This window comes from Amphiura filiformis, unplaced genomic scaffold, assembly GCF_039555335.1.
Source record: "Amphiura filiformis unplaced genomic scaffold, Afil_fr2py scaffold_38, whole genome shotgun sequence".
NCBI classification, from domain to species: Eukaryota; Metazoa; Echinodermata; class Ophiuroidea; order Amphilepidida; family Amphiuridae; genus Amphiura; species Amphiura filiformis.
The window spans coordinates 298,122-320,935 of NW_027305502.1; the positions used below are offsets into that span (position 1 = coordinate 298,122).

The 22,814-nt window shown below is 37.4% G+C and overlaps 2 protein-coding genes across 2 annotated transcripts in view; one reads left to right on the forward strand and one right to left on the reverse strand.

Annotated features, from left to right (window-relative positions):
• LOC140144058 (tubulin polyglutamylase TTLL13-like) overlaps window positions 1–1,367 on the reverse strand; it is a 29,154-nt gene extending 27,787 nt beyond the window's left edge. The window contains exon 1 of the mRNA XM_072165886.1: window positions 1,046–1,367. The gene's annotated coding sequence lies outside the window, so the exon portion shown is untranslated. The remainder of the gene's footprint in view (window positions 1–1,045) is intronic.
• Window positions 1,368–3,365: 1,998 nt separating this feature from the next.
• Window positions 3,366–22,814, forward strand: part of LOC140144068 (coatomer subunit epsilon-like) — a 56,148-nt gene continuing 36,699 nt past the window's right edge. The window contains exons 1-9 of the mRNA XM_072165904.1: window positions 3,366–3,479; window positions 6,377–6,439; window positions 7,610–7,710; window positions 8,465–8,567; window positions 9,472–9,521; window positions 11,339–11,392; window positions 12,459–12,540; window positions 13,752–13,907; window positions 16,422–16,490. Coding sequence (XP_072022005.1) covers window positions 3,378–3,479; window positions 6,377–6,439; window positions 7,610–7,710; window positions 8,465–8,567; window positions 9,472–9,521; window positions 11,339–11,392; window positions 12,459–12,540; window positions 13,752–13,907; window positions 16,422–16,490 — 780 coding nt within the window. The 5' untranslated portion in view covers window positions 3,366–3,377. The remainder of the gene's footprint in view (window positions 3,480–6,376; window positions 6,440–7,609; window positions 7,711–8,464; window positions 8,568–9,471; window positions 9,522–11,338; window positions 11,393–12,458; window positions 12,541–13,751; window positions 13,908–16,421; window positions 16,491–22,814) is intronic.

Genomic DNA, 22,814 nt, shown 5'->3' on the forward strand with positions numbered 1-22,814 from the left:
GATCGATTGCATTTTAGTGTCCAAAAAGGCAAAATTATCGTCAAAGTTCTGCCGAAATCTGCACCCTGCGAAGCCTAGGCCCTGGCCTAGGGTTCAGAATTCGAATCGAATAAAATATCCGATCTTTGCGATCAAAAACACAAAATTACAACTTTAAACATACTATTGGCAAAAGACATTATTACCAAACAATATAGAATAGAAAATTTGACGTCAATTCCTCAAAATATTGAAGAAATATGCTCACCAGACATTGAGAAAGTACGCAATCCAATTCCCATCAAATAGGTATCCCAGGCAAACCTTAGTTAACACATTTGCTAGTCAGCGAAATTCGCCGAGACCGGGGCCCAAACACAATGCATATTTACATAGAAATTTGAATTTTTTTTTTTTTTTAGGTCGGTGAAGGAAACCTACATAAATATGTTTTCTATACTTCACTTGACCCAAATATATGATTTTTATGGTGATAATCAAGTCGCACATGGAATTTTAGAGGATTTTGATAGCAGTTCCATTAAAAAAAGCTGCTATCGCCATGAGATTAAGATCTAGAAACACCCCTAAATGCAGTTTTGGGGAATTTTGCTAGCAGAATCTTTTTGATGAAAGTCAATCTTTGACAAGATGTAACTTTGTTACGGAAAGTGCTATGACAAAAATGTTTTCAGTTTTGGCTTTCTTTACTCAAGGGCTTTAATTTGATATGTAAAATGATGCAGTTTGTTGGCAAATTTGAATTCACCTAAAGTTGTTTTCTTTAAACTTCCGTGGTCGTGCCTGTGCGTATCGCGTACACGAGCGTAAACACAAAATTGGCTGATCAATGCACTTGACAACAAGCCGGCTGACCCATTGGTCTTCGGCGCGGCGCGTAGTAGGCGACCTTGTCACTTCTACGCGATCGCAATTCACCAGCACGTACCCGGACCACGGAAATTAAAGAGAAAACAACTTTAGACCTACTGAAAGTGCATAATCCCCACTAACTTTACCATGATTTTACCAGAAAATGTTCGACTGACTACTTTTAAATACTTACATAATTACCCTCCATGCAACGACATTTTGTATCATGATGATGATATTGTAGGCCTACTATAAATGCTGAATATCCTGTGCATTGGTCAGTCAGTGTGATAACAAAATGAGATAGCGAACTCACAGTCACACATACGAATCACGTCATTTCAAGCGTTGAATTCACTGATATAACAAAAGATTTAGCTCAAGTCTTAAAATAACGTTGTCGTTATATGATCCATATAAAACGTTTTAATAGAAAACATTAATTAACGCAACATTTTGATGTTAGAAATTCCGTTTACATGAGAACTATTTTGTCCATGCATGTTGCCATCATAATCGACCTCATCAACTTGTTTACATGAGGTTGCCAGTTCCCACTGCGATAATTGATTGCTGCAACTAGTAACTTCCGAGTCAGAAATCAGTGAAATTTCTTTTCCAGAACAAGAAACTCTGATCATGAGAGTATTAAGGGGCTGGCATTTTCTTCGGAAGAGGGGGGGGGTCCCAAATATGTCGGTGGCCAGAGTCAATTTATTTATGACCCCCCTATCGCAGGCAAAAAAATTTATGACCCCCCTATCGCGGGTCGAAAAATTTTATGACCCCCCTTCCAACTACACAGACTCAAGAAAAATTATTCATTGCCAAAACTTTAAAGTGAAGAAAGTGTGCGGAGCGCGTTAAAATTTTTATCGTAAGTGTAAAGAAGGTGCGCAAAATTTTGCATATAGCCTATTGTATGCACATTTCGATTGCGAAGTTAAAGAATACGTGCGCAGCACACGAAAATTTTGAGAAATTTTGAGTCACCAGCCCTTAATAATTCTATAACCCCCCTATTTTGGGTGTTAAAAAAATTATAACCCCCCTATTTTGGGTCTGAAAATTCTATGACCCCCCCTGTATTTTTGGGACCCCCATTCCGAAGAAAATGCCAGCCCCTAATCACTAATCAGGCCTTGTAATTATAGATTTTGATATGAGCACTTTTTGGTTTTGCACACATAGGCCTATTGTGCATCTGTTTTAGGCCTGGTATAGGCTCAGAAGAGTCACACAAATAAAAGTACAGGTTATGCGGGCGGGTAACGGGAAACTAAGAATCAACTTTCATTAAATATCACCATTAGCCTAAATCATAATTTATTAGATTAATTTGTGGGAACTTGGGGGGGGGATATAAAATATATAACTTCGGAAAGAGTTTTTGGCAGTTGAGATTGAATTACGAATTTCCTCTTTTAAGTTGTCACACACACCATGAGGCTGACATGACACTAAACATTTGTTGGGAGTCGAGTGTTCTTTTCCTTGTTCTCATTCAGGCCCGTACGCAGGATTTCATTTGGGGGGTGCTGATTTTGAAAAAGTGGACCTTTTTTTCCAAATTTTGTGAAAAGTGGACTTTCTTCCTAAAATTTGGAGCTTTTTTGTCCAAAAAAGCGTAAAAACCCTGATTTTTTTGGCTCGCTACGCTCGCAAATTCTGATATTTTCGGACTTTTGTATATTTTTCCAGATTTGGGGGGGGGGGTGCGTCGCACCCCCTGCACCCCCCCCCCTGTTCTCATTTAATTTAAAAATATGCCAAGAAATCCCAGCAAGAAATCAGGTTTGAAAACAAAATAACAAATTAAGGTATTAAAAGTCGTGCATTGATAGGAAATTTTAAGTTAAAAGGAAGTACCAATATTTTTATTTTTTATATGCACCTGACTTATTGTATGGTTTTCATTGATAAGAGCTTGTTTTGGCATTAAATTAACATTTCATCATGATGAATGATCATAAAATCATTTATAGTTCCCAGGGATTTATTCAATATGGCAACAGGTATACTGACAGTTTCTCACTTTTGAACTTGTTATTTTTCTCATTATAAAAATATCAATCGTAGTATAATGTATGAATAAACTTGAATTATTTCATTTGATACTGTTGTTTTATGTCACGACAAAAAATAATAGGTCCGATGGTTTAAGCATTTATTGAATGAACTTTATTGTGTCAGTGGAGGTAGTGCAAGTTCCAAACAAAATCTGACTGCACGGCAACGGAAAATACTGGCTTATGATTGGTTGGAATGCTGTGATGAGGTCGATGTAAGATTTTTCCGTCGGCTGCTATATTTTCTAAAATTAATTTGTCCTGATTTGTACATTAACCTCTTTGTATGTTGTTATATCTGAATATCTACTTAATGATGTAAAGCAATATTTAATTTTTTGTATGGATCGGTACGTTTCGTAAAAGATTTAAAATTGAAAATGTGAAAAATAAGTGGATTTCCCACTCCTCTAGCTCTTGCTGTTTTCTACGTGTACCCATAATGCACTGTTCAAAATGGCCGCAAATCAGGGAGACGTGGACGAATTGTTCGAGATCAGAAATGCCTTTTATTTGGGCAATTACCAGCAATGTATCAACGAAGCTCAAAAGTTAAAGGTAAACGATGAAATTCCGTTGTATGATTCACTTGTTAAAATTTTTATTGATTGATCAGAATGGTCACAAATTAGTATGTAAACATGAAACCAACCAATAATAAACAGTAAGCCTGCAGAATTCTGCACCTAGGTCCTACAGTAAAATTAAGTATTTATTGGCCAAAGCTGGGCGTGATACCATGTATGGTCTACCCAGAATTCACGTAGAAGTAGAAGAACACTATGCTTCAGTGGTCATGAGTCCGAGTTGCACAAATGCAGCAATAGTACATGTATGTCTGCAATAGCGCTAGATTGAAAAACTGGGGGAGGACGTCTGCAGGCTTGATCAAGAAATCTATCTACTAGTATACAAATATTAACTGTCTATGAGTGTGATGGATGAAATATAATCACGGGTGAAAGATGGATTGTTCCATTCCACGAGCCGGAACGCAGCAGTGGAATGGAACAATCCATCTTTCACCTCGTGATTATATTTCTCACCATTACACAAATTTAAGACAGTTAATATTTGTTATATATCACTCATGCATAAATTCTATTACTAAAATACTATTTAAGGTACTAGGAAATACATTTTTTCATCAACATAACACCATGTTTTGCCGTGATATATTTCACATTTTGGGGTCTACCCCATAACTAAATCGGCGAGTCCAAGAGTCAGCGCACGGCTTGGCGCAGGCGCACTACGCCAGAGCACATGATGGTAAAGACTATCACACGGAGAGGGTGATAGTAAAAATGGCAAATGGTAATCGACCAATGAACTGTCTAGAATTTATGTATGAGTGATATAATACTATCCACGAGTCACGACAATAGTTGTGGATAGAAGATAGAGGGTGCTAGTATAACACGGTCAGTCAGCATATCGTCTTCAGTTTTAAAGCGCTGTCTGTAAAACAATTTTTTAGATTGTCCAATTTGGCTTCAATTTAACTTAGCTAACATTTATGTATCTTCATGATCTTAGCTGAAGTGTTTGCTTACTTTTAACCGGAAACACAGGCGCTGAATTGAAGCTGAAGTACAAATTCCGACCATTATTATGAGTCTGTTTAATTCTGCAACCTTGCTTGATCAAAGTTGTTTTGACAACTGTCAACTTCGTTGGTGATTAAAAGATTTGAGAAAATCCAGTGCTGGGCAAATCCCCGGGGGCAAATCAATCCATCTCCTGATTTGCAAAGGTTGACTTGTCATTGCAAACTGATGGTGATACCCTTCCGGTTCTTGAACATGTGAGCCCAGCACTACACGTGTTGATCACCATTACAATGGGGACTGTGTGATGTCTGACGATCACTCGAGAAAAATTGACACAAAATGACATTTGGAGCGATTGCCGAATAGGGTGCAACTCTACTAGTCTTATTACAAGACTGCCCCACCCCAACCCTAAACCCTAACCCTAAACTCCGTAAACGAGGACTGGACTCAAGTCTAGCAAGTTGCACCCTATTCAGTAATCGTACCTGACGTTTTTCGTGAGTAAAGTCATGGTGAATTGATGAAGGAATATAGCACATGTGTCACTAATAATGTCATGAACAATTTCCTCATAATCATATTTTTGAGACAATAATTAACTTGAGGAAGAAGTTTTTATTCATATGCATGACATTGGGCCCTGTATGGCAACCGTGTACATGTGCCAAACAAGGTACGTGACATGAGCACAAATACTTGCACCTTCTAACTTTCGTATCACAAGCTATCGGTTGTTCATACTAAAGTTAGAATTTTTGAACAACTGCAGGCCAGTGCAGGGACCTCTGAACTTGCAGAAAATTTAAAAACAGGGGGTCTGAACTCTATTTTCGTGGGTCCGGGACCCCAAAAAGCAACATAGCGCTACCCCTGGCCCGCATGTTGTTCGTATCCTCCGCTGTCAGTTTCTTATATCCACTCACTACATCCTCACAAAAGCTTTGTGTGGATAGCTATACTATAGTGGCATCAAGCTCGTGGTTGAAGAGTCAGAACGATCATGAGTTAGATTTGATTCACCAGTCCTTCAATTGTTAATACGCACAGTCATTTTTGTTCCGCCGTGGTTCATAGTTTTGAGATCGCGGCCCAGGGATTTTTAATCGCCATCTTGGTTTGATATCAAAACAAAATTACAATGCGAGTAAATTTGGATGTGGAATTGAAAGAAAAGTTGATAAATTACATGGGTAGAAGTGTAGCGATTGCTGAATTGGTGATGCGGGGAGTTGTAAGTTCTTAGGAACAGGACAGGTTTTTATAAATTCGAAAATGCTGTATTAAAGTCATTATGGTACAATGAATGTGCGATTACGTAATGTGTTATATGGCAAATATTGCAATACAATGAAATAATGAGTAGTAGGGCGGGCTTCTTCTTCATCTTACGTAATAGTATTGTTCTCCAAAAAACCTGGTTGTTCTACCGATGGCGTTCTAGCTGAAATACAGCAAGATAATGTAAGATCTATAGTAATTTATGTAAACCTGTATTTTAGCTAAAGTATCTCAAGCTAGCTGTAGCCTAGGTCAGGCTAGGTGTCCACACAGCACGTACATCGTCCGTTGTTTTCTATGCACTCACACAGCATACGCACGGCCGGTCAAATGCAAAAAGTAAACATTTTAGAAATTTGGTTTTTTTGACCCCGTACTTCGCGGCCAGCCCGTTTTTTGCGAGTGGCTCCACTTTTTGGAGCCAGGGAATGTGAATTTCAAATTGGGCTGCCTGAATGGTTGACTCCATTTATTGGAGTCTCTAGTCTCCCTTTGTGGAAGATCAAGGTCATTCCATGGGGGTGTAATATGGATTTCAACTGGAATAGCTCAAATTTTGAAGCTCCATTTAAATAGTTGTGTTTTCACAATTTAATAGGACTTTGATTGTTTTCTCTGCAGCCATCGACTCCAGACTTGAAGCTGACACGAGATGTATTCATGTACAGGGCATATATTGCAGATGTAAGTTATTTGTTTCTATATATGTGACGTGTCATGTCAAAAGGAGACACTTTTGGGCAGGATCGTAAATAAAGAAATAGCCAAAAATTTGCACGGGGTGATTTTTTCACAATTCGGGTTTGATGCAAATTTGTGATGTTATTAATTTTAAAAATATTGTCTGATAGTTTCAGACCGGAATATAAATGGCATCTTGTATTTTTTGAGACATTTTTGAAGAGAATTCCTACTCTCAACATTGTCAATAATATTTTTAAAGGCCGATATCTCAATTTCCAATTTTATAATACCATAACTTACAAACTCAATATCTTCGCTTAGGAATGTCCGATTTCAGTGGGGAAAACGGCATTGTGGAGCAAAATATCTCTTTATTTAAGATATATAAAAACCTCAAAATTGATAACCTGCCCAAAAGTGTCTCCTTTTGATATGACACGTCACATATATGGAAGTTCTGAAAGATATTGAATTGATTTGTCTCTGTTGTAGCTTAGCAGATTTTTAATATCAAATACCAGCACCATATTGTCTACTCTATACTTATAATAAATGCCTCCTCTAATAAATGCCCACCCCGGTGGTTTTTCAATGAAAAGGTGACCAAGATGGAAATAATTATTTCCATGCCATATTGTGTGAGTAATTTGAAATTACTTAGCTTAAAACTTGTGTGTTCTTCCCAGATCAGTACCTGAGGCTGAGACCCTGCAATGCACTTTTTCCTAAAATTGGCACTCACTAAAAATGGATGATGTGACATACAGCCATATTGACTCCCATTTTTCAAAGTTCACAGAACGACTCCCTGTTTTGTTTTGCTCATTTTATTTTCATCAAAAGACTCCCTTTTTCAAGATTTTGAACAAATTTTTGATAACCTCTCACTGAATGTCCGCAGTTCTCTAAAATTTACAAATTTTATAATTTTTCTTCAAATCAAATTTTGATGACTTTGTATCAAAAATTGGACAACTTTTATATTTTGACCCAAAAGTCTCACAGAAAGACCCCTTTCTTGGTACGGTAAACTTTTCCCCCAGTCTCATGGAAAGAACCCTTTTTGGGGACTTAAAAGTTGGCAACCCTGGTAAAAGTGTATTCTTTTTTTAAAATTTTAGCAAACTTTTAACTACCATTACCATTGCACCTATAATTTTATCTTGACAGCGCAAGTTTGGAGTTGTATTAGATGAGGTACGACCATCTTCAGCACCAGAGTTAGTTGCTGTGAGGATGTTTGCAGACTATCTAGCGAATTCTAATAAAAGGTAAATTTTGTTTCTCCTGTGCACAATGTTCCTTTTATTTGGAGGAATTTCCAAAAAAAGGAAAGTAGCATGGCACAGGGGTTAAGGTCTATTGACTTTGAAGCAAGAGGTTCTTGGCTCAATTCTTGTTTGAAGTAAAAATCATCAACAATCATCCACTCTCTTATACTGCGGGCTTTATAACATCGCAGATTAATATCAAAATATTTTATTTCTCGCCAGGGCATCATGAACTATTAATTCAAGTCTCTAGGTAACACAGCAAAATAGGTCAAGTACCATTGAGGCCTATATTGACCTTGACCTATTTCACTGTGTTACCTAGGTAACGAAACATCCAAGATGGTGCAATCCTATCCTTATTTGATTTGTTTTATGAAAACGAACATTTTGACACCTCTTTTGGTAAAATCAGAACACTTTGATGTATTTGATGTACTTACTGTGTTATGAACATCGCATACACGTTTGACAAGTATTTCCATCGTAATAACAAGCTGTCTTGTTCAGATGGTATAATCAAAATCTCAAATTGTGACAAAACTACAGCACCTAAAGTCTTGATTTTTGCAGGGTACGGTATCTTAGTTTAATAAAGTACATTACAATTGTGTTAAAAAAAGAAATAGAAGGGCGTTCTCCTTAGGAAGTGTTACAATGTGGCTTTAAGTGACAATGTCACTAAAATTATTTGATATAAAACATATCCTTCCAATTCTGATGATCATATTTGTGTTATTGTGTATTGTTTTAGGGAGAAAGTTGTACAAGATCTGGACAGCAAGATGAGTAGCAGTGTTGACATATCCAATGACACATTCCTTCTAATGGCTGCTGCTATTTATTATCATGAAGAGGTAGGAAGATCTGAAACAAAAAATATAAAATATGGTGAATCTTTTATTTGGCTATTCCAGTTGAAAATCATATACCCCCTATTGAAGACATGGCCTTAATCTTCCACACAGGGAGTGTGAATTTTAAATGTGGGTTACTGGAATTGGTTACTACACCCCATGGTGCTTGAATATCAAGTGAAATAGCCAGCCCAATAATTTGAGTGTCATCTATTTTTGATAAAAATTCCCTTTAAAAGGAAAAGCCAGCTGCAATGTAGAAGACGTCTTGTAATTAGTTTGGGTGAAAGGCATTTTTAGGATTGTGCGTACATCCATCATGTTTCATGATAGTCCACCAAACCATCGTTGATGAGAACATGCACACTCAAAAACAGCAAAAGACATTAACTCCTATTACTTCCTGTCAACTCTTTAATTCATTACTCCAAATTGTTTTTTTATCTTTTTGTCTTTTACCCATGATTATTATAAATATTAAGAAATACCCATGCTTTTCATTTCTCACAATGATGAAATTAGAAAGCAATGACTAATCACTCAAAGCAATGTTATTACAGTCATATGATTTTTGAGTATGAATTAAGCTTAGGCCAAATTAAAAAAAAGGTTTGTCTCAAAGCTCTCCAACTCAAAATGTGGGTTTTTTTTTCAAATGTGACAAAACATCAAAGTCCTATGAAGTGTTATATTTAACATAAAGTATATTGTATTGAAGTAAAGTAATCTAAGGGCATGGGTCTGGTGGTTCATCTTGATGTACTTTTCTCCCCCTACTAGACTCAAGTACAGGGAAAAAAATGAATTCCAGAGGTTTAAAAAAAATTTGTCAAAATGGTATTTCAGTTGTATATATTTTTTTTAATTTGGCCTTAAAGAGTAAACAATTGATTTTTATTCACAGAATTTTGATGCAGCACTTAGATGCCTTCATCAGTCAGAATCATTAGAGTGGTAAGTGACTAGAAATCTTTTTAAATCAGGTTCATGACTTTATTGAAATCCGATGTTGATGGTTCACATTATCATAGAGACCCATTGTCCCATTCCATGATTTTCCTGTCCACAACACCCTAAATTCAGCAAAATTGTGATTTGAAGAAGCATGTAATAAAGTACTAAAATGAAACATGCAATTCTAGTGAAAGCAGTCTTATGATAAATGGCTATAAGAACTCCTTTTTACCAAGAATAATTAGAGATTAAAACTCTGTTCCAGGCAACATAGCCAACATCCTTGAACCCTAACTTTTCAATACAGCAGTAAAAAGTCATCTGTATAAGGTGAACTTCAAAATATAGCATGTGCATGTATTTCATGGCCGATTGAATCCAGTAGGGAACATTGGCCAGTATTTCATCAAAGTCAAATTAACATGAAATTAGAATCAAAGTACATCACTATGGACCACAATGGCCTCATCTCAATGACATAGTTCAATAACCTCAATTAAACACTCATAGTGCAAAATTTGACCTCAAGTTGCAGAATATGGGTTTTTGTACCCAAATTTTCTAAGGTCATTCAGTGAATGTACAAATGTATTGGGGTTAAAGAATTGTGCCATGATAGATGAGCATGTTGTGGATCCTAGTGTATGTACACTTTTATTCTCTCAAAAGTGCAGGCCTTGCCGTCTAGATTTTAACGGTCAATCACTTGTTAGCATGATGCTACGCAAGTGGTCAAATCACTCTGTAGTTGTATGTAGTGGTCGAGGCACTATCTAGGTCTGAAAGATCCTTAATTCATACCAATATGAACCACGTACGCACTATTGACACCCTCTCTTTCGTTTTCAGGGTTTAAGGCTATAATTTATTACGTTAAATCGAATGAATACATTGAAAGTGCTCAAACTGGAATGTGAATTAGATTCAATTTTGGGTGATGTTGGCGGTTCGCAGCGAGCGATATTTAGTGTCTATGGCGAGTGGAAAATCGCTCACTAGTAATTGAGTTTGGGTGATCGCTCGCCTCAAACGGCAAGGCCTGAGCATGAAGCTCTTAATATGATCCATTGACCTACATTGACCTAATTAGTGCCCTCCCCTAATATGCACCCCTCCAGAATTTTTGGGTGGCAGCTGCCAAGCATCCCCTTTCAAAGCAGCGACAGTGTGTATATGCTAGTCAATTCGTGGAGCAATTGATCCAGTATGTCATTGACTTAGGGCTTTATGAAGACAAAAAAACATTGTTCTATGGGTGAATGGACCTTTCAAGTAGTGTCGATCAGTCGGAGGCTTAAATTACGTTAACAATTTTTTGCAAATATATTTCCTAAACATTTTCAGCCCAAAATGGCTGATTTTACATGATTTTAGCTCAATAAAGAAATTTAAAAAAATTCTCTTAAAGTGCAAATTCTGGGTCGATTGGGCCCGTAGAACTTTTTAATTTTTTTTCGTTGCCTAACTGCAGTATTTACAAGTGTTAACTTAAGATAATAAAGTGCACAACGTTTCTGATAGATATTTCAAGGGGAAAACTTTTTTGTTTTAAAGTGCAGTGATTTTTAGTGCATTATATATGAGCATAACTTAAATAAACCCACGAGCCTTGGCACACTTTACAGGTGATGTGGAAACGTGTATCGATCTTTAATCGGACAAATATACATCCACGATTCTTGAGTGCTAATTAATGGTTATGTCATTTTCAGTGTGACAAGTTCAAGTGTTTTCATAAAATCAGATTATGCATATATTTGCATATAAAAATAGTGTACTTCAATATTAATAAGTGTGTTGAATTTTGTTTAATACAGCTTGGCTTTGACTGTACAGACCTACTTGAGGATTGACAGAGTGGACTTGTCAAAGTAAGTAATAGTATGCATTAACCCTTTCCATGCATGCGTAGTCTGCTGCAGACGACAAGTTCTACATTTTCTTTAAAAGTTCAAAAATTTTGTAATTGTACATTTTCACGGCCATATTTGGAAGCAGCATGAAAAATGCATTAAAATGAGTGCAAACAAGGCCTGTATTGGTTCAGTGGCTCTTGAGATAGCTCTTGATACTTTCAGAAAATATCTCAAACAAAACTTGGACTTTTTGTGTTCAAGGCTATGGCCAGCATGCGGAACATTAATAATTGATAAGATGAGTTTTTGTGTCTGTCAGAAAGTCACATCCCGTTTTATTTGTTTGTTGAAATAATCCCACGGAAGTACTGCTAAGCTGCGGGGATATCTTTATTGAATTGATGCTGTTTTGCGTAGGAATTAACTGCTGTGCAGTGAAGATTTAAGAGCTTTCTTTAATTGATCAAAAACAGACCACAAAGTAATCCGTATCACATCACAATTTGCATTTTAATATTTACCTGGTGTGATATAACTTTCAAGGTGGTGTGCAACATCGAGAAAGAACTTTTTTTGGGCTGTTCCATTTAAAATCCATCACCCCCTATGTAAGACATTACCTTAATCTCTCACACAAGGAGTGTAGATTTCAAATGGGGTCACTCATTAAGGTCATGTCTTCTATATAGGGGCATGGGTGGCACTAAGTTGCGCTTGGGTCCAGGGCAATTTTCATTATAGGCAAAATAACTAATTCTTGATCATGAGAGGCTGTACCTTCTGCGTCAGTGATTCTTAAAAGCTGCGTTTGCACCGTAAACGTCAGTCTTTGTGTAGTATGCTCGACACAAATTCTTTGCGAACCCAAGTTGGCTCTCATGATCGAGAATTAGATATTTTACCTATAATAGTAAATATTATGAGAACAGTTAGCTAATGTCATCAAAACTGGTGTTTTGATTAATCTTCAGCTTTAGAATTTTCTAGGGGATTTGGTATACTTCAGTTCATGGCACTGCAATATTGGCACACTAAAGTGTTTGGTAGGAATATATAAAAAATATTGCTATTTTTTTGTCAGGAAAGAGGTGAAGAAAATGCAGGAAAAGGATGATGATGCAACATTAACACAACTTGCCCAGGCTTGGTTCAACCTTGCAGTAGTAAGTATTATTATTGTGTGCTTTCTTTTCTGGAGCCAGTGATGTGAGCATGCAATTCCAGTACCCCAGGGTTAACATTAAGTGAGAAAAAAGCCAGTGCATATTTGTAGGCATATAAAGACAACATACCAGTAAACACATAGTATGGTACTATAAACTCTCATAATCATCATCATTAGTCTCCAACTAATGCGATCTTGGGCAAGCGAAACAATTTTGTTTGGCTGCAGCATCCCTTCAGTATCTCCCAGGAGATGCTGGACATACTGTAAGTACAGTGTGCGTGCCATCCCGGTTTCCTCTTCCCATGTGGTGGAATATAAAGCGCATATTCTTTCACAGGCTCGCCATCTTCAAGACGCAGTATATGGCCGAGAAATTTGAGTTGATGAATCTTGACTTTGGCAACCAGTGGAGTGGTGTTGGTCAGGTTGTAGATGGTTTCATTTGGAATCTGATCCACACACTTGATGTTTAACATGACTCTGTAGCAAGATGTTGCAAATGCATTGATCTTGTTTTCCATGTCCTTGGTAATACCCATGACTCACACCCGTACAGAAAGACAGTAACACACATGATAAACCACATTCAAACAGGGAATAAAATGGTGCCAGCCCTATATATTCAACCAGCAGCTATTCAATTAGTTCTGTAATTGGAACAGGTGTATTCATAAAGTGAGACCGGCAACGTATTTCAAAAGCCTTTTGTTCTGAAATTCTGTAAAGGCCGGTTTAGTATCCTGAAAGTATGGTTTCTGAAAAAAAAATTTAGTGTAGACGTCAACTATGCTGAATATTGATACTTGCAATAAGGAATCTTTCTTCATATTTTCTTCATATTGTGCACTGCAAATGTTTATTATTATGATTGACATAATTTATTACATCTCCAGGGTACAATAGAATGACAACGCAACAAATAGAACAACCAAACTGAACATGGTGCCTAAGGGAACAAACCAAAATTTAAATGATTTCCTATAAATGAAAGTCCTTATGTTGGGGTGGGTAAAAAAGTATACTTTTGTTTGTTAAAAACTAAGGGTGAAAGTTGATCTCTTGTAAGGATTTGTCAACATTTCACATATAAGTTACTGGGAGGGACGAGGGGTCAGCCTTCTAACAAAAGCACTTTTGTTTATGACATCATCAAACTTTTGGTTTGTCCTCTAACACGTGCATGGTTTTTGCAATTCTCTTTACTAGGGAGGTGAGAAACTTCAAGATGCTTTCTACATCTTCCAAGAACTAGCAGATAAAAACACAGGGACATCATTATTACTCAACGGTCAGGCATCAGCCTGCTTACAACAAGGTAAACTAGACGATGCAGAGGGGATACTACAGGAAGCTATGGACAGAGTAAGTGACTATAAATCAGTAGACGGGAATTCATAAAAAGTTTTAGTATTTTTTTGAGTATGCTGTCGGTTATCACAGTACCAGTGGAGCCGGTCCCTGTGTGAGAACTAGCAGATAAAAACACAGGGACATCATTATTACTCAACGTTCAGGCATCGGCCTGCTTACAACAAGGTAAACTAGACGATGCAGAGGGGATACTGCAGGAAGCTAGGGACATGCACCTAGGTTTCATTATCACTGAGGTATAGGACTTTCTATTTTTTCGGAGAAGAGCAGGTAGGGCAACTACTTGATTATATTTCTACATGTTCATACTACATACTCTGAAAATGTGCACGTGTCCGTTTTTTAAAAATCACATTTTTGTTCCGAAAATGGGGGTTATAGCGCCTCAACAGGCACTCTCTCCATAGGGCTACATGTAAAGACCAGCTATAGACAAATGGCCCTAAAATAAAACGGACTCGTTCATTTTTCCTCAAATTTTGCATATGATGTAGATTTAACATCTGGAATGTAATGCAAGTGGTGTCGGTGCTGCTCTTCTAACTTCATTTATAAAATGTCCGCCCCAGACCAAGGTGACAGAGTAAGTAAATATAGATAAGTAGGCGGGAATTCATAAGAAGTTTTAGTATTTTTATGAGTATGCAGTTATCACAGTACCGGTGGAGCCGGTCCCTGTGCGAGTGGTCAAGCTTTCATCGGATGTGTCTCTGACTTCATCAGGACTGATGAAGAAGTGTCCTGATGAAGTCGGAGACATATCTGTCGAAAGCTCAACCACTCGCACAGGGACCGGTTGCACCGGCGCACATGTCCTACCGCACCAATATGACGGGATCTCACTCTGCTGCCCACAAAATGTGTGTTCAAAAGCGAAGTCAAAAGTTTAATTTGGACACGGCTGGGCAGTTTGTGACACAACTATGCTGTCTCTGTTCCCCAGATTCTTTTTTAACACATACGTTTCTTGGTCATCAATCTAGAATGTTGACAAATGAGGGCGTCAGTCTTACTCTTCCCCCTGTCCCGCCTAATATGTTAATGCTGATTACAGTTTGGTATCTAATTAGGTAAAGTAGATAATTTTTCATTTCTAAGTAAAAACAATTAAATGTGTAGATACGTTTTCTACAAATTCCCTTTTCTAAAATATAACAGCAGTGAAATGTGAATGAAAAAATATACACGAGGAAGATATGATTTTGCTGGAGCACTGGCTAGTACCCTGTTGGTCAATATTATTTGGACAATAAATAATGCATCCTCCTTTCTTTGCTTGTTTGTAACAATAACAGTCATAAAATTATAATACTTGGCATATAAGTCTTCACTACTTACTAGAAAGATTTTGGCACTATTTTTGCCACTTGTACACTGCATAAACATTAGTTCTGATTTTGCTGATTGCATCACAATATAAGTGATAAAACATTGACGCCTCATTCTCTATCTGGGCTGTGTACCAATGTGTGATACTGGTTTGACCCGTTCCTTTTACATAATAAATAAGGTGCACATGTTAGCACATTAGCAAGTGCTGTCCTTTCCAAGTAGTAAGTGTAAGCATTTAGAAATCCTGAGTAAAGGCTATAATATTATTACATTTTATTACTTATTCATAAGCTAATGGTGCCAAAGTGGTCAATCAAGTACAACACAAAAAAATAGATTCAGCTAACACCAAGTGGTCTACATACCAGACTATTAACCGGTTAATGTTTTATGCTATTTTCCAACTTCAATGTCAAAGTTTGACGTCAGAATTAAATTGCACGTCACACCTATATTGACGTGATATTTTAGCTGCGATAACTTGATGATTTTGGAATGTTAGATAATGTGAAGATTTGCAAGTTATTGTGTTTTATTTTAATTAAGATTAATGAATAATTGGCACCATTAGCGCATAATTACGTAAGCTAGTGATGTAATAAAACAAATACTGCATGGTATTATGCAGGAAATAAGTCAAACTATTTTCCGGCGCAGTGATTTATTGTGCGCTACGTACAGGCACAACGCCTTGACGTTGATCCACAAGCCTCAGCACACTTTACAGGGACTTTGCTGCTTCAAGCACTCCCTAGATATTCTACAAATAACCTTCGCAACCAGGATCAGCTCCCCGAGTTTCATACGGGTTACAACGAGACAATTGGCAGTAAGCTAACTCAATTTTTCCACGAGAGCGTAATAGGCACCACCAGGGTTCTAACCCGCAACCTCTCGCACCATAGTCGAACGCATTATCGATTGAGCTAACGTACTGGTAAAGTCCACAGGCCATCCATTGGAATATGCATGGCCTATCACCCCTCACCCGAATAGTTTGCCATATTTCTCCTTTAAACATGTAGAGTTTGTATAATATTACTCTATTTATTTCACTCTTTGGAAAGGAGACCTGAATGAATGGTTTGGTATAACTTTTGGAGGTACTTTTAAAACTTTATTCCATATAGTATGTGGTGTAATGATCGCACACTCTTGCTATTCTCTTCTCAGGATAACAACAACCCAGAGACTCTAATTAATATGATAGTACTCTCACAACACATGGGCAAAGCTCCTGAGGTAAGTACACAAACTCTATTTGGTGATTGATAGAGGGCAGTATTTTTTTATTCACTATTTTGAGCAGTGGACAGTAGATATGTAAATCAAAGCAATCCTATATTTGCATGAATCAAAGGATTCTCACAAAATTCTCTTGTCAGAATCCAAATGTATTCGCCCGTACTGTCAATCACAGATTTCTTAGGCCTGCTGTCTATCATATCACACCCCTTATATATTTTTTTCAGGTTAAGGGTGGTCTTAACCCTGGAATTATGGAAACATTTGAGCATCATAATGGCTAAATTGTTGGTCTAAAGTATATAAAAATATACATATTTAGAATGGCAAAGACTTGAAAAATCTATCTGTGAGGTCACATTTGGGTAAAAAATAAAATGCTCAGTTTGGGAGAAAATAAAAGAAAACATTGGGTTTTTTTTACCCACATTTTTTTCGCAAATCGTAACAACAACAAAAGTTATTAATTTTGAAAAAAAAATTTTCAGTTTGATCAACTTCACCAAAAATATTTGAAATTTGGGCAAAAATCATGATTTTTTTATGATTTTTGAGCAAAATTGAGCATTATTGATGAGATTCATCAGAATCGTTCAAAGTCAAGTTAAATTAATTGAGATTCTGGTAAACAGATCCAAGAAAATGTAGTACTCACTCGATATATTTCAGTTCCAATCAGGAACCTTGTTCACTCTGCAATGACTGTAAAAAGTGTTTCTAGATGTCAGCAGACCCAAGTGACTGTGATGACGTCGCCACTTATGCTGGCTGTGATGACATCGCCACTTTTGCTGGTAGCCATTGTGAGATGATCTGGTCATAGATTCTGTGGGACGAGGCTAAAATCATCGATCAAGAGGCAGACAAAACCACACGTTGGCTTAAAGAAGCCATTTGGATCAGGAGCAGGGGCAAAAACACTATGAACAAGGACGAGGGGGCATACAAATTGGACAGAATCTATGACCAGATCATCTCACAAAGGCAACTAGCAAAAGTGGCGACGTCATCACAGCCACTTGGGTCTGCTGACATCTAGAAACACTTTTTACAGTCATTGCAGAGTGAACAAGGTTCCTGATTGGAACTGAAATATATCGAGGGATCTGTTTACCAGAATCTCAATTAATTTAAAATTGAGCATATTATTTAACCATTTTTGGTGAAAATTTCTCAAGTTGGTCAAAAATGTGTTAAATTTTTTTTTTTTAAACAGGTCCTAGATGTTTTTTTCTAGTTTTCAGAAATTCATAATTGTTTTTTAAGTCCATGGTCCATGTATTGACTCAGCTAAGAATTAAAAGCCCTTTTATCTTTCATGATCTATTTGTAGTCTCTCCTCCTTGATTAGCATAGCATGATAGCAGAAGTCAAGTGCTTTGCAATTGAATTTTTCATGAGATTGCATATTTCTTTGGAAAGATGTTGGTACAGGATTATACAAAGTGCATTTTGTTTGAGTTTGGTAGTGACGTCAGTGCTCTTATGTTGTTGTTTTATGCACATGTGCCAACCACAAACAAACTGCCCTTGCATGCGCGTGTTTACACCTTGCGGGATTAGGTTAGTACATGCGTTTTGACACTGCAACAAACAAATTACACACATCAAAATTGAGCTTAACCCCCTGAGCACTACCTGCCGATCTAACATTGCCTCTGATTGGTCAATTATGTGATATCTTCACTTTAATCACCAATCAGAATGGAGCTTTGCAAATAATTCACCCCAATTTTTTTGCATGGTAAAATTATTCTAACAATGTTGCTGATTGGTGCAATTGATAATGAAAACTTCTTTTTTGGCTAATCGGCAGGTAGTTCTCATAGGGTTAAACAGAAACAATTTACTTCAAAACCATCTACTCGGGACAAATTTCAGTTTTTTTCAGCTGTTTTCTTTTTTTTTTCCAAATCCACCACACAAAAATCTCACGTCTCAAAATAGCCTAAATCGTAAATCTCAATAAAATTGATAAAAAAACTTTAAGTAAAAAAACCTAACAAACCGCATTCCGCATTAGGTTTTTAACTTGGGAAGGGCTTTGAGACAAACTATTAAATTAAGATGGCATTATTTGAAAATTTTAGTTGAATGGCTTCATTTCCATTTGAGGTAAGTGGGATGGCAGAAACCATACCACTTAACTTAGAAAACTGTGGTGTATTTCTTAATATTAATACATTGATCTTATAAATGGAGTCGAGGAAGCCAATAGTTGCATTTATATTTCCATGGGCCAATTATTATCAAACCAAAAGTTTTAGGCATTTTCCTCCTCCCAAGAAAAATTATGCACTTGGGGTGGAAATTATACCCCTTACAGAGTTCGCGCTGGGTCCAAATTTACGGGTCCGTTGGACCCCTTCACCCCCCAATTTCCACAAATTTTGAGGTCTGGGGATTGGATTGGGTTGTATGGGATATCAGTGCGTAGCATCGAAACATTTGAGTACCGATTCAAGAAGTTTTCTACTGACATCGAAATTTATTGCATCCGGTCGAACGCAGAAGGTTTGTTAATTTCAAAATTAATGTGTCCAGCGCTCAGAAAAAGCGTCATGGATGCGAAGACGCGATCTGGAGTGAACCCTGACCCCTTATATCAAGCCTTGGGATCTTCTTTATAGAACCTGTACCATTCCTCTTGTATGTCAGCTTTATTTGTCTCAATATTTGAGTGCAAACACCTTCCCACCTTCTTTTTAATTGACTAGCAACAATGTATTCAGTATGACCATGCATATTCTAAATAAGAGATTAAGATCAATGGATGATTTTAATGAAATTCATTGTCATTATCGCAGAATAAAATCTCGTTATCTGATTGCCCATGGCATTGTTTACTGTTCGTAGGTCAGGCTTAGTGTTACCATGGGATTTGTAATACGCTGTATCATTGGTCCACATTGAAGCAAATTTGATGCATGCCTTTGTCCATAAATAAACCGTGCCATATTGTAACTTTTGCTTAGGAGGATGCCCTCAATGTTTTAAAAATTCTGATTTTTAAATGATTGTGTAATATAATTTAGTAAACTAACATACCCTGAAAAAAATCAAGTCTTTAGGTGCTGTAGTTGTGACTGAATATGAGATTATGAATAATGCATCGTTTAATTGTTACGATCAAAATATATGCCCATAACCAGTGTTGGCGCCACGGGGTGGGGCATGAGGGGGAATATGCCCCCCAGTCAGAACTCCTTCCCCCCTGTTGCCCCCCAGTAAAAACCCAAAATTACGAAAATTTCACCTTTTTGCGGTAATTTTGCACAAAATTTGTTGATTTTGCCCCCCTGAAATTCACTTTGCCCCTCAATGCCCCCGAAAAAAAATTCCTGGCACCGCCACTGCCCATAACACTTTACGTACACAGGGTTCGGGAAGGTCATAACCCTGGGGTCAAAAGGACACATCAAAAGGACCAAACAGACTCACAATTTACAGAGTGCCACTTAATTGGCGTCATATGCGCTGGTATTAAATAGTTTGCCTAATCTGTTCAGGTCAAAATTAAAAGGAGTTCAGGCTAACTTGTAAAATGGGCTGAAAATTAAAAAAATGTCTTAAGGTTAAACAAAGTGTTGAAGGGCTTTACCTCCAGAAAAAATATATTATTACCTTATACGTAAGAAAATATGTCTACTTATCATGTGAAATAAAAAAATCCGGAAAAAATTGTGTGAAAATGTGTTTTTAGCCTATTTTTTTTAGCTGTTATCAAGCACTATTATTCGATTTGTTTACAAGCGCCAAGCAACTGTTGTCTAGGAGCGTGATTGATATCTTTATTATTTGAGAAGAATGGAATCTGTATAGTTCATGAATATTCATGTAGTATTTACGCAACCTGTATCCCAGCCATTTTTTCCTAGTTATTTTAATCCTTCATATAAGACGCCCATATGATCCATGGTGTTAAACTGATATTCAACAACTTTATATCTCTCGATCTTTGCGATCCGAAATATTGAATTTCAACTTTAGGCACATCTCTAGCAAGGTAATAAATACCTGTCACAAATAGAGGTCTTGAAATGTTACTTGCAACGTTAAAAATGTGAATAGAGAACAAATCGGGTTCAAACATGCTTCAAAAATATGAAGGTAATTGTCAACGCCTACTACCAGAATAGCCGGAAGAGGGCAGACTTCATAAGGGAGTGTTCATATATTTTAGTGGGGACAAAGAATTTGGAACTTATTTCGGGAAATTTCCTGGGTTTTGGTTTTGTTTTTTATTTTATCTTCCTGTTCGGGTGTTTCGGTTGGCACATTTTCGGGCATTTTCATGCACTTTACAGGAGTTTTTCGTGGTTTCTCTGTAGCTGCCGTGTGTACTTTTCCCCACGACAGGGTATAAATCCCGGGTATAAATAAATAAATGAATAATAACATATAAAAAAAGAATCTGGAACTTCAACGTCAAAAAACAAGACAAATTGTACCCTGCTAAAAATATCAACCCATATCCTCTCTGAGAATAAAAATAATAAGACTCCAACCTCACCTGCAAAAAAATATTTTTTCGGGGATAATTTGGGATAAGTTCGGGCCTATTTTATTATGCATAATTTTCAAAATCTATAAGGTGAAATGTGTCGGGGATGTGCGGCAGATTTGGGGTGCATTTTCAGCCATTTAGTTTAGACTCTGTTGTATTTTTAGCCATGATTTTATTGACCCTCAGTGTCATGAAAATTAGGTTCAAGAAGGGTATTTTCAATAATTTTCTCGAAAAGTAAATATTTGCGAAAACTTTCAGTCCAAAAGTTGATACAATTTTGGGTCTGTTTTCTTCAAATTTGGTTTAAAATCGTCACGGTAGTTTTTCGAGTCACAGCCTCACATCCTTACCCAAACCAGCTTGAGAAGGTTCCCCGGTGTGTGCAAATTTGTAATTTATAGGCCTACACTCGTTATTTAAGCCTAAAATCAAAGTGTTAATACCATTAACACTGCCATGGCCCGCTTTGTCGTGATGACTGGCTTCCAAAATGTAGGCCTATTTTAAATTATAAATCTGGTCCCGCTTAGAGGTGTGTTTTTACCCGCGGAGGTCTCTCCTCGGGTTCGTGGATGTGCCACAGTTTTGGGGTAGGCCTACCTTTTCAACGACTATGATGGGTGGGTTTACAGCGAAGACCAACTTTTGGGCGCATTTTGGCAAAAGTGCCCTTAAAAAAGCGTCAAATTAGGCCAAATTTGGATGACTTTGATCCCCGCGGTACAAATGTTTTGAAGAGACCCGCCCGAGGTGTTTTTATTGTCTCGCCTGATAAGGCAGGAGACTATATAATCACTTTTCCGTGCGTGTGTGTGTGTGTGTGTGTGTGTGTGTGTGTGTGTGTGTGTGTGTGTGTGTGTATGTGACAAATTTGGTTAAAGTTTTGGTTAAAGTTTGCCTTCCGCCTATTTTCTCGGAGACTATGAGTCGCACGCTCTCAAACTTGGTGGGTGGGTGCATCTTGACCCGAGACAGAACCGGTTTGTATTGGTTAGTGCGTCAAGGTCACTGAGGTCATGTAGGGGTCATCTGAGGTCAAATTAGTAAAAACTGTCGTATGGGCATGAAACTTGGTTGATACAGTCAACATTTAAAGCCAAATTTTGGAAGGTCATTTCAAGGTCACCAGGGGTCATCTGAGGTCAAATTAGTAAAACTGTCGTATGGGCATGAAACTTGGTTGGTACAGTCAACATTTAAAACCAAATTTTTGGAAGGTCATTTCAAGGTCACCAGGGGTCATCTGAGGTCAAATTAGTAAAAACTGTTGTATGGGCATGAAACTTGGTGGGTACAGTCAACATTTAAAGCCAAATTTATGGAAGGTCATTTCAAGGTCACCAGGGGTCACCAGAGGTCAAATTAGTAAAAACTGTTGTACGGGCATGAAACTTTGTGGGTACAGTCAACATTTAAAGCCAAATTTTTGGATGGTCATTTCAAGGTCACCAGGGTCATCTGAGGTCAAATTAGTAAAAACTGTTGTAATGGCATGGAACTTGGTGGGTACAGTCAACATTTAAAGCCAAATTTTTGGAAGGTCATTTCAAGGCCACCAGGGGTCATCTGAGGTCAAATTAAGTAAAAACTGTTGTACGGGCATGAAACTTGGTGGGTACAGTCAACATTTAAAGCCACATTTTTGGAAGGTCATTTCAAGGTCACTAGGGGTCATCTGAGGTCAAATGAGTAAAAACTGTTGTAGGGGCATGAAACTTGGTGGGTACAGTCAACATTTAAAGCCCAATTATTGGAAGGTCATTTCAAGGTCACCAGGGGTCATCTGAGGTCAAATTTAGTGCAAACTGTTG